This window comes from Melanotaenia boesemani, chromosome 7, assembly GCF_017639745.1.
Source record: "Melanotaenia boesemani isolate fMelBoe1 chromosome 7, fMelBoe1.pri, whole genome shotgun sequence".
Lineage (NCBI taxonomy): Eukaryota > Metazoa > Chordata > Actinopteri > Atheriniformes > Melanotaeniidae > Melanotaenia > Melanotaenia boesemani.
Genome location: NC_055688.1, coordinates 11,698,380 through 11,711,491, shown reverse-complemented (window position 1 = coordinate 11,711,491; position 13,112 = coordinate 11,698,380). Strand labels below are relative to the sequence as shown.

At 41.9% G+C, this 13,112-nt stretch overlaps 1 protein-coding gene across 1 annotated transcript in view; it reads left to right on the top strand.

Annotated features, from left to right (window-relative positions):
• Positions 1-3,767, top strand: part of LOC121643534 (protocadherin Fat 4) — a 119,185-nt gene extending 115,418 nt beyond the window's left edge. The window contains exon 17 of the mRNA XM_041990998.1: positions 607-3,767. Coding sequence (XP_041846932.1) covers positions 607-2,513 — 1,907 coding nt within the window. The 3' untranslated portion in view covers positions 2,514-3,767. The remainder of the gene's footprint in view (positions 1-606) is intronic.
• Positions 3,768-13,112: the final 9,345 nt, after the last annotated feature.

The window sequence follows — 13,112 nt, the reverse complement described above, 5'->3', positions numbered from 1 at the left end:
TGTGTACTCACTTTTCAAGAGCTAATGAAGAGACACAAATGGATTTAATCTGCATGGGGATAAATTTAATAAAAATCTGTTTACATCGGTGAGGCAGTGCTGTTAGGCAATACACAAAGCAACAGACTGAATTAGACACAGAGATGTTCATTTAACCCAGATGCATGTCTTGAAGCTATAACAGCTCTGATGATGGATTCCCTGTAAGAAAATGTTTCATATTTCTTCTCTCAAATTGGCCAGTGATGGATGCAGCCAATTTTTTTTCAGATATATTCCTAGTTATATCTTTCAAGAGTGATTTTCCATAAGAACTTTCACAAATTTTTATGTTTTTTTTTTTTTTATTTTTTTTTTTTTTGTCTTGTTGTTTTTTCTAAGCTTGAATCAATTACCCATCCAAACAAAATTCCTTTAGCTCTGATTATAGCTCCCAGTTCCTGCTGTTTATGAGGAAATGATCCAGCATCAGAAAACATTTTTAAAAAGCCATCAGTCTGCAGCCAATCGGAAATGATTCACCTCCAGGCCTCAGTTTTGTCTTTGTTAGCTGCTGTTGGCTGTTTCTTGTTAGCTAAACCAGTTTTCTCTCCTCTCCACCTGCAGGATTTGACGGCTGCCTGGCCTACGTGAAGTACAATGGGCAGAACCTACCATTTGAGGGGGAGCACAGCCTCGTCACTTTAACCAAGACCAGTTCTTCCGTCAAGATCGGCTGCAGAGGTCCCAACCTGTGTGAGAGCAGCCCATGCTGGGACGGCCTGATGTGTGTCAACCAATGGTACACATACCAGTGCGTTCCACCTGGAGACTGCGCCTCTAATCCCTGCCAGAACCAGGGCAGCTGCGTGCCTGACCCACGCTCAGGATACACCTGTGTCTGCTCAGAGTTCTACACTGGCAGGACTTGTGAGACATTGGTAGCCTGTCTGGGTGTGCAGTGTCCCCAGGGTACCGTCTGTAACTCAGCCAATAATGGTGGATTTGTCTGCAGCCCCAGCCCAGAGGTAGAGACTATGTCCCTCCCCATTTGGGCGGTGCCGGCCATCGTTGGCAGCTGTGCCACTGTCCTTGCCTTGGTGGTGCTCAGTCTTATCCTGTGCAACCATTGCAAGGACCGCAACAAGACCAAAGTGCCAAAGGAACCCAAGGAAAAGAAGCCCATGGAAAAGAAGAAGAAGAAAAAGAAGAAGGGGAGTGAGAATGTAGCTTTTGATGATCCAGACAACATCCCACCATACGGAGATGACATGACAGTTCGGAAACAACCAGAAGGCAACCCCAAACCAGACATCATTGAGAGGGAGAACCCTTACCTCATTTATGATGAAACAGACATTCCCCACAATGAGACTGTCCCCAGTGCCCCCTGTGCCCCCTGCAATGGCCCAGAGGCAGATATTGAACATTATGACATAGACAATGCAAGCAGTATCGCCCCTTCAGATGCTGACATCATCCAACACTATAAACAGTTCCGTAGCCACACACCCAAGTTTTCCATCCAGAGGCACAGCCCGTTGGGCTTCGCTAGACAATCTCCTTTGCCACTTGGAGCAACAAGCTACACTTATCAGCCTCAGTACAGCCAGGCACTGAGGTCCACACCACTCAGCCACTCCCACTCAGCCTGCCCCACCCCAAACCCTCTCTCCAGACACTCCCCGGCCCCGTTCACCAAACCTTCCTCCTTCTACCGCAACACTCCCACCAGAGAGCTTAACCTGGCTCGTCGTGAGGGCAGCCCACTGGACATGCACGGTGACATGTGCCAACCGCCTCCCATGTTCAACTACGCCACCCGGCTGGGGAGGCGTAGCAAGAGCCCACAGACCATGGCCGGCCATGGCCACACCTCAAGGCCCGGCAGTCGGCTGAAGCAGCCGATTGAACAGATCCCTCTGGAGACGGGACCTCCCGTGGGGCTGTCCATCGAGGAGGTGGAGCGACTTAACACTCCACGTCCACGCAACCCCAGCATCTGCAGTGCTGACCACGGCCGCTCCAGTTCAGAGGAGGACTGCCGCAGGCCACTGTCAAGGGTTCGCAACCCAGCCGACGGCATCCCTGCCCCAGAGTCCTCTTCAGAAAGTGACTCACATGACTCCTTCACCTGCTCGGAGATGGAGTATGACCGGGACAAACCTGTCTCTTACAGCTCTCGGGTTCCCAAGCTCTCACAAGTCAATGAGTCCGATGCTGATGACGAGGACTATGGCGGGAGGCTCAAGCAGAGGCGGTACTTGAGTCGGCGTGCAGAAGGTGGGCCTGGTGTCACCCAGATCCCCTCTGCTGAGCAGTACCACACTCTGCCTCACAAACTGGGCCAGCAAGCAGGGGGCTTCAACTGGGACAATCTGTTGAACTGGGGCCCTGGCTTTGGACATTATGTAGATGTATTCAAGGACTTAGCCTTGCTCCCCGAAAATGCAGCAGCAAAAGACATTGAAATGAACAGTGGGGATGGCTCGGTGACCATCCTAAACGAAGGAGAAGCGGAGCAATATGTATGAGACTATTTATTACCGTGTTGTAGAATATGGTGAAGTTATCCATTAGAAAAAAAGACTGTATATTTTGAGAGAACATTGGTTTTGGTGTTTTTTTTGTTGTTGTTGTTTTTTTTTTTTACAATATTCAATGTAATTAGACGACTTTTAATGCAGTAAGGCAGAAAAATGGCATCTGTAACTTGACAGATTTTTTTTTTTTTTTTTTTTTTTGTCACCTTGGATTAGTTTGACGGTCCTTTCTGGGTTCAAACTCTACAATCGTACATTCATATCTCCAGGCCTCCTTACAGCGTATCCATTGACACCGAATGGCTCTAGAAAGAAATCCCTGCCTGAATTCAATTTAGAGGCTGCAAAGCTTGATTCACATTATCTTGATCAAATATTTCTGTTCTCTATTACCGATATTAGCTCTCCTCTCCAAAAACTTCTGTCACATTCACAGCTGAGAGATAAGAGCTGCGATAATATGAACACTCACAGGAAGATAATTCCAACTTGAGTGTTAAGAAAACTCCCTTTATCTGTTAGGGGTCAATTTTAATTGTTTTAATGGGAAGCATGTGTGTTTGATCCAACTGCACCTGAAAGGATACAGCCCTTTGCGTGAATGTAAGTGCACAACGAGGACTTGCATGGTATTATAGACCCCACCTATGATGTGATCCCTTTCGGTCTCTGTCTTACTGTGTGTTTTCTCGCAGTAGACTATCTAAGCGCTCTAAGAATGAGATGTAATTGAGTCTCCTGCCTTACAGACATTTGAGGATTCTTCTTTTTTTTATTATTTTTGCTGGCCTGAGGAGAAGAGGCTTTCAGAGGGTAATATTGTTGTTTGTTATGAAAATTACATTAACATTCTCTGACCAGCCAAGTGTCTCTCGGGAAAATACGAAGATGACGGTGATGATCCTGTAAAACAACTAAAAACACTATGAATTTGTGTACATTTTTTTTTTTTCATGAGAAATCATGGAGTCATTTGTCATGTTGGCGTACTTCATTATTTTCACATGTATGGTTTCTACATTTTTGTACTGTTTATTAACTTAAATTACTTAAGCTGTGTTTTTATGGATATTTTCATATGCTGAAATGTATGTTCTTACTTCCGGGAAAGTAAGATTGATGACTTATTTTTTACATTTGTTACATATGTAACATCAGTATTTTCCACTTTTGATAAAACTATAACATGCTGTATGCTTTGTACCTGTAAAAAGCCAATAACTGAATAAAAAAATATTTATTTAAGCCTTTTCCTTTCTTATTTTCCAACTGTAGTGAGGACCTCTTTTTTAATGCATTTGAATTTTTAGAAATAGTCCTGTTCAAACTCAGATTACATCCATTCCCAAAGAGTTGTTCTCTATCTCTGCAGTTTTTAAATAATACAAAGTCTCAACAAAACATTTAAAAAGGCATTTCAGGACCCAAATGAAACCGAGTCACCTCGCCAACAGCCAAACCAAACATCAAGCAGACTCCCTGATACAGGCTCCTATATTGCTTTCAGCAAATATTTACATCTGGCTTATTTAACAGAGCACTTTTTTGTCATAGCTCAGTGATTCGGCATGCAACATGCTTATCGCTTCCATCATCGTGGGGCGAGAGGCCAGACTGGGAACATGCAGGGAGTCGTGAACCCAGTGAAGAGTGACAGCCTGAATCTGGGCGAGTTACTGCATGAGGGCTCAGTCCTGCAGTGATCTCTGTTGACCAAAGACTGTGCCACTCTGATGCTGAGATAATCATAACACTTGTGCAGATAATGACAGCCTAAGTGGTGGTGGGAGGTAGTAAATAGGAGATGAATGCAAATAAACTTCACAGCGTCTCTTCTGGTGTGATATTGCAGCGTCTGAAAGATTTCAGGCAACTTCAGAAGCGAAGTCTCCCACCTCTTCTCTATAGGTGACCAACAGAGGCACTGATGCACAAAGGGCACATTGTTACAGTGTGGTGGCGTGTAAAATGCTCACAAGGACTGACATGAATCTGTCTTCCTGATTTTCTTGGAGAGGCTGGGTGCTGGTGGTGGTGTGAGGTGTGTTTCCTTCTTTTTCCCTCAAGCACTGCTGCTGGATAGTCTCCAGATGGCTGCTTGACTTCACTGGATTGCGGAGTAGCTTATGATGTGTTTAGGGATTAATTGCAACATATATCCTTAAGTGCAAAACATTGCATGTTACATTAAGAAGAACATTTAGCATATGTTTTACTTGTCAACTCAAATGTGTGTTTTTTCCACTAAGCATTGAGTTATTTGTGTTAGTAATGACACAGAAATACAAGGAGCATGCCTCCATGATTGGGCTTCTCATTTGTACAAGTCAGACGTGATGTGTTTTGCAGGTTTGTACACTAACCCATGAAGGTGTGAAAGAAACAGCATTGAGTTTCCCATGGAAGCGGAGCGCTGACTAGCTTTTTCTACATTGAATTTGCAAATGTCATCAGAAGTTAATCCCCATTAATAATGATTTACATGTTGACTCAAGAGCTCTCTTTGTATTTATTTGGAGTACGGGTATCAATCTGAGTCCCCCCTCCCCTGGAAAACAAATCCTCCCAACAGCATGATTAGAAAGACTGATTATTCTAATCTGCAGTGCCATCATCTGTCCTATAGTTAAAAACACATTCACCCCTGGATCAAAAGGTTCTGTTCAGCCCTAGGATTGGATGTGTATGCAGACAGTTAGTAGGAACGCCGTCTCAACAAGATCCAAATGTGTTAGAAGATCAGCGTCCCTCAGTGGTAGTAGGTCCTGAGTGATCCAACTGGGGAGTCCAGGCTGCAGTTATCACAATATCTCAACGAAACATCATCATCGACTACTGTCATCCTTCTCTCACGCTTCACTTCCTCCTGTTTGCCATGAAAACAAGACTAAGAACCCTGAGAAGATCATTTTGAAAACATCACCCTGTAAAAGATGTTAATGAATGAAACCTTGATTTTCCAAGTGTTAATTCCTCACTGTGAGAGTCTAAAATATACTGACTCAATTTGTGATTGACTAAATGTTATGTCAGTCATGCTTGCCGAAAAGTTAAAAGCTGAATCTTGAACTCACATGTTTTCAATCACTTAACACAGTCTCCATCAGCACATTCAGATAGCTCAGCACCTCTGGAACGCCGTTATGTTGTTTTGGTTTACATAAAGGTCTTTTGTTCTAAGGTGTTATATATCTGAATATTTTAATAACATCATCTGGTCTCCACCTGATCCTAAAAGGAGGTAACCAAACATGACCAACAACACATGAAATCATCTTTTTTTTATCAAAATAGTTATTTATATAATTATATTTGTTTATAATGCAAAAACAGTAAAATATAAGAACATTGGATGATTCAGTAGATTGCAGAACAATCTTTTGCAGCAAAAACTTGAAATGTTAACTTTCTGTGTTAATCAGTGTATTGCATCTTTATGGAGGGATTTTGACCCACTCTTCTTTAAAACTTTGCCTCAGTTCAATAAAGTTTGTAGCATTAATTTATGTACAGCTCCTTTAAGAAACCACCACAGCATTTAAATCAGATGGAGGCCTGGACTTTGAGTCCTTACAATGCCTTTTTTTTTTATTATTTAGTTTATCTTTTTTTTATCCCAGATATTCTGTTGTAGATGTGTTGCTGTGTTTGGGGTCATTGTCCTATTGAGTGAGCCAATTTCAGCTAAGCTTTAGCTTTGGGACAGATGACCTCACATTTGACTCTAGAATACTTTGATATTCTGATTATTGGTTGACTCCAAGACTGCAAAAAAGCCTAAATAATCAGCCCTCCACCACTGTGCCTAACAGCTGGTATGAGGTGCTTGACCAAAATGGAAAGCAGTGCACCTGTCCAGGCTGTACTCTGCCTCTCTCCGAGTAGCTGCTGGGATAGATTCCAGCCCCCTGTGACCCTGCATTGGAACAAGCAGATACTGAAAATGGATGTAATAGCGTGTTTAGAAATACTAAACACAGTCCCCCATTATCCAACAATCACCAGCTACATCCTATGTAGAGCTGTTTCCTATACCAGCTACCCATTGGCCTAGAGATGTTTTAAAACCTGGAGAGGTCATCAATCCATCACAGGGCCAACGCAGACAGAATGTACAGGAACGTATTGCTGTTAGGTTGACAGTGTTGCCTCCATGCTACTCCTCACTGATTTATTCCCCCCAAAAACTTTTAATAACTTAAGCATTTTCTCTAATTTCCATGACATTCTCTACCATTGACCTGGGATGTGGTTCCAAAGGCAGTAGTGTCTTCAGTCACCTCCTCTAGCTCTTCCTGAGGGATACCTAGACATTCCTACACCAGCCAAGGAATATAATGTCACCAGATGTCAAAGGGTCTGCTCCAAGGCCTCCTCTAAGATAGACAGGCCAGAAAGACCACCTCTGGAAGGCATCCTGATCAGATCTCCAAACCACCTTCAGTGTCTCTACTGACCCCTTTCTGACAGCTTTGTTTGTCAGTTCAGCTCTCTTCACCAGGACAGAGTTTGAAGGACAAATCACTGCTGCATCCTCTGTAGGCTTACTGTACATGTGAAACAGCATTAACCCTCTAAAAGTTATCACCAGATCTTAAGGATCCTCATCATTTCACATCTGCATCAAAGCTGCAAGGTTCGCCTTTCGATAAGTGGTTGTTGATGCTGTGTGTACTGCAGCCAGACTATGCCTTTCGGCACACATGAAAGTTTCAGCGAGGAGTCAAAGTTGTTGGGAAATGAAAGAGAAAGATAGATGTGTGTGTCTGTGGCTGTGCGATGAAGACGATGACTGTCCCATCTCAGTGAAACTGTGCGGTTTGACTCCAGCACTGAGGGGCTTTGAATGGAGGAGGCTCTGGTTGCCACCAGCTTGAGAACATTTACAAAGGCGTATGATGGATGTTAAACAGACAACATTGTCATGATGAGACCCCTGGCTCGAGTGTCACTGTTCTATCAGGCTGTGCAGAGGCAACGCATCTGTTTCTGATCTGTTGTATGACACTCTGCTGCCTCAGCAACTTCTTACTTTTGTTTTGTCTTCTAATTTGGGAGATGCTGCTGACTTAAATGCCGGTTAACTCGGTGTATTTGTCAGTTTGGATCCACTTTCTTTTCTAATTCTTTGGGTAAATGAATTGTTGGGAGCAGGAGATTACCTTCTTTTTGGTTAAAACACAGTAGAACCAGCTGAAACTCAAGATCAGATAATGTTTTTTTTCCCTATTTTGTTGTAACATGACTTCGAATGTAATTTTAGTTTTACCTAAACAAAGAAGTCTGACTGGCTGGTTCAGCTTTAAAGAAGCGATGTGTACTAGAGAGAGCTGTGATTGGAAAACAGCTGAGAGTTGAGCCAAGCTAGCAGCTAATCAAAACTGGAGTTGTTTCATTTAACATGACCATGTTTAGGGGACAGAGACAGATAAATGGCACTGAGTACAGAGGCTGTGCAGCATGGCTGAGAAGCCTAAGAAAGCAACCATCTGATGCTGAAGTGACCTTAAACTGCCTTAGGTTTATACACTTAAATTAATATTTCACAAAACTTCGCTCTTCTGCTGTGCTGATATTTAGCAGCTGATAACTTGGCTTGTATGTCTTTACTTATTCTCCTAAGAGCATTCGGACTTCTGTCAGCTGCAGGCTGCACACAGTCCTAATGGATTAAGGGTGTTATTGGTGAAGTGCTACACTGATCCATGGCTGTCCTTCTGGGAGGTCCTCATCTTTCTGCTAAGCAATTCTGGAAATTCCTCATTGTCAGTGCATCTACATGCTCAGTTCCACTGAGCCACAGCTATGGCTTGATTTGGCTCTCATTGCCACCTGCAGAAAGGCTGATTTGAACCATTCAACTTCTCCCATATTTAGGTTGTTTTCTTGTTGGGGATCCAAGCATGTCATTCTGATACTGTACAGTGACATTGAAATATTGCAGAGCATTGATTTGTCAGGGAGTCATCAGCTCTGGACGTAAACAACTTTCTACAGCTGCACAGAAACTTGTTCCACTTGTTCCAGTGGAAACTTTACAACATAAATAATAGATATTTGAGTTCATGGATCACATACTGTGAGTATGACTAATGAATACAAGAGCATGTTTATTAACCATGTTTGAATGTACAGATAGAGTTGATGGAGTTGAGCTCTGCTATTGTTTTCACTGCCAGCAATTAGGAAATTAGTTTGTTTTTCCATGGAGTGCATTTCTGTTTCCAGCCACTAATCTGTTTTTTAACATTTCAATGGTCATTTACATTGAAATGTCAATATTTTGAAGAGATACACATAAGTAGGTGTGTAGGGTTGGATTTTTTCCCCTTAATAATAAAAACCTTCATTTAAAAACTGCATTTTGTGTTTGAATTTGTTTGATGATCTGAAACATTTACGTGTGACAAACATGCAAAACAAAAAACAAACAAACAAACAAACAAAAGAAAAAAAACAAATAAACCATGCAAACCGGTATCAATCATTTTGGAGTCAGTGCTGATCTTTTTCACACACATACACACACACACACACACACACACACACATATATATATATATAGTAATTAGCACCACAGCCTCACAGCAGGAAGGTCGCTGGTTGGGGGAGGTTGGAACCTGGGGGGCAGTGGCCTTTCTGTGTGGAGTTTGTGTGTTCTTCCCGTGTATGAGTGGGTTCTCCGGCTTCATCCCACTGTCCAAAGACATGCATGTTAGGTTAATTGGTTACTCTAAATTCTTCCTAGGAGTGAGTGTGTGTGTGAATGGTTGTCTGTCTCTCTATGTTGGCCCTGCGATGGACTGGTGACCTGTCCAGGGTGGACCCTGCCTCTCACCTGTTAATTAGTGGGATAGGCTCCAGCTTCCCGGCCGACCCTTAATGGACTAAGCGGTACAAAGAATGAATATAAATAATGTGGAAACACACTGATTTGTTGTTGGTTGCCTCACTGACCAAAGCCTTTTGTCTTACAACCTGTTTTCACTTCTTCATTGTGGAAGATCATGTTTAGATTCTTGAAAATTGAGAAGTCAGAAATACAACAAAAGTGGAAATAGTCTGAAGTCCTGTAAGTTTCCCTTTTGATGGACTGGTAAGCTAGACTGTGTGCACACCTTTTTAAATAAATGACAGTGTCACTCAGTTTGACTTTTCAGTAAATTTTAGAACTTAAAGATTCATTTTCTTGATTGTCTTAATTGAAGGGTTTTGAAAAGCTTTGTATGCTCAGAGGGTTTGTAATAGCCAACTAGAGAAAATTAATGCTTGCCTTTTGTCATTTTTCTTTAGTATTGTCACAAAGCTTCTCATTGTTCACACGTGTAATATGAAGTCACCGAATCCTAAGGAAAAAGCATTTTTAGCTATTTTTCATCCTTTTAACATTTATGAAACTGTCACAGTATTTTCTGTTGTGTGTTTTGGATGAGGTGTCTTTGTGAGCTAGTTTAGAAAAACAAAGGCCATTGTATTAATTCATCCAGGAAAATGAGTTCTCATCTCCCATGCCAGTGCCGATTTGATGCGTCACTCTACATGTGATCAAATCTGTGAGGGTGGACAGTTTTATTTAGCCTTCATCCATGTTTCTAAATCTGTGGCTCCAGTTCTTGAGTCACACTCAGATCAGTCGAACCACAACTCCAGCTCACAATCGTTGTGAAGGGTCTGCTGCAAATAAATCATGTTCTGTGGCTCACACACAAAGATATTACACAAATGATGGTCAACAAGCAAATCTCGCATAGCCAGGGCCAAAACCGCAGAACCAGTACATAAAATAACACACACAGATGTCTCCATATGGCTGCGTCTGGTGTGGGTGGACCAGCTATTTAAATGTTTGCTGCTCCCCTCAGCCACTAATAACAGCCACCCTGAATGCCTCAGCTGGTAAGTAATGCAAAGAGTAAATGGACAAAGGAGTTTTTTGTTTTTGTTTCCATTTCTAAAAACTGTATGAAAGTTGTGAGATCATAAAGTTTGTCCTAAACATAGAGATGCATAATTATTGCTCATATCCTTGATAATCTTGATGATTATTGGCAATAAATTATGAGCTTCAAGTCAACATATCTATCAACAAGAGATAAAACTGAATGTTTCAATACTGAAATAATATTACTACGATAACAGTTGTCATTATGAGTAACAATTCCTTTACTTTAAAAGGGACAGCTTTTGTAGAGTGAAGTTGCACGTGCGTTCCCTAGGTTTGGTTAGTACAGTAGCATTTCTTATATTGTGATGAGTTAGGGAGAAGCCAGCTGAGAACTGAAAACAATGCTGGCCCCGTTGCCAAGATCTCCATTCAACAAAACAAACACCCCTGATGAAGTGCGGGAGGTTTTTGTTTCTCAGTCCAAACCACAATCACAAAAAAAAAACATCAGCAGAAGAACGAAGGGGGGAGAAAAAAGTTTATTTTTTATAGTAATATAGTAAAGCGATACCTCACCTCATATTTAGATTATATGAAAACAATTTGTCTGCCATGTCACACAGACACACACAGTAAATGGAAACGTGCAGTCATCTTGTTCACATCAATCACCAGACTTAATGTTTTCCATCTTTATTTACAATGACACCGTCAACACATTATTATGTGAACGCAGCTTTATGGATGATGAACATGTTGATTTATTCCTCCCCAGTTTTGCGTTGCATCTTTGTCTTTTTTTGCTTTTATCCGTTGGGCTACAAGGAGCACTTCCCTGCAGAGACAATTAAGGTGAGCCGAAAGTGTGCTCTGAAATAAACAGCAGCAGCGAGCTGGGATTCAGCTCCTGGCTGAAGGTACCCAGTGAAGTTTACTGTAAATAAATGACTGTATATCGCATTTAAATGAAAGCTGGGATTTGTGTGCAAACTAAAAGCAATTTTCTGTTGCTATCTGGGTTTAGAAATGTTTCAAGGTTTGTCAAAGTAGAAATACAATCTGATTGTCCTTCAAAAGCAGTGGTTAGATGAAGTCTGTGGTTTTGCACTATGCTGTGCGGATGTGATTTTTTTTGTAGGGGCAACAATGAGGAGGAAAAACTGTTTTGCAAAATGTGGAGAAAGCCTCAAAAACTTACTGACAAGGTTTGATATTTTTTTAAACTTAATTTAGGGAAATCTTTTACCAGAACAATAATAAATAATAAAAAAATATAAGTATGAATAAGTGGTGGCTGCACATTATTACCCGGCCATTGTTTCAGTCTCATACTTAAAGGGTTATGAGGTAAATAGAGGTTAAATGGTCCCAAGAAATGATAGATGTGTTTTTTTCCTGACTTTTTGTCACTTTGTAGTTTTTCTTTTTACTCATTCTGGTCACTGTGGCCCACACAGACAAGAAGCTGAAGTTCTTCCCACAGAAACAGCTGCATTTTGGTGTATAAAATTGCTTTATTTTCTCTGCAGTCTACTATTGTGATGTTTAATCCGAGTATTTCCTCCGGCAAGTTGATGTATGAGGTATGAATGTGTGTGGAGTACTAATACAAGAACGTAAACTCTCTCACACACAAGTGTAGAAGTCCATATACAGTAAACAGTTCACATGTTGTGAACACCAAACAGTTGACCTGCTGGTTGCTGCTTTCCAGGCTGAAACACTGAAAGTTATTAGTTATGATGTCTGTAGGAAATGGCAAAGGCTAAATGTCACAATCCACAGCACCAGCGTGAAGAATCTGTTTCCTACATTTAAAATTGGCTGTGTGTGTCTTGGGAGTTGGCAGCATTTTGATGGAGCTGCGGCTGATACATTGCTACAGAACGGATCAAATTTGTCTTCCCCGCCAAACTGGAATTCCAGAAAGAAAATGCAGCGAAATGTGAAAGGCGGGCTCATTAAAACCATTAGCACATTATGGGCTCGTCATTGCCACATGAAAGAGCTATTTAGCTGCAGGCTGGTGACAGATCCACAGTTATGCTAACACCTGGTGGAATTTTGTCGTTGAATAGTGTGCAATGGCCTCAACTTCACTAGTCTTTCACTCTCCCGACAGGCTTCCTTGTATATGCAGAGGGGAAACAAAAGTCACATGCAAACAAATGGCACTTTTTGGGTACAGAGGAATGTGCACAACCTTGGCAGCTGATGGAAGCACATTAATTTTCAGGAAAGAATAAAATGCTCATTGCCTCATTGTCCCTGCTTCGCTCATTGGCCACTTCAGTCGTCTGCTTCCTTTTGGATTTTCCCATGCCCCACTATCTTTTCTCAAGTCTTAATCTTTTCATTCTGTCAGGCCTGCTCTCGGCAGCCTCTGCGCCTTTTCCAAAGGTCTGGACTTCATGCTAATTGTCTCTCAATGGCACGTTACCTCCCACCTACATAATGCACCTTGTTTCCTCCACTCAGTCTGGGCTGCACAATTTTAGCTAATTTAAATTCAGGAGGGAGACAGACTGTAAAAGCAAAGCCTCAGGCAACCGAGAAGGAACGCAAAGCAACAACGCACAATATTTTCAGATAAAGAATTGATGTGGGTGGGCTCACCAGTGGGACATGGATGAGCTGAAAGTGATCGCTAACTGTGCTACCATTTTGTGAGCATAACTTTTGAACTAACTTCACTTCAGTCAACT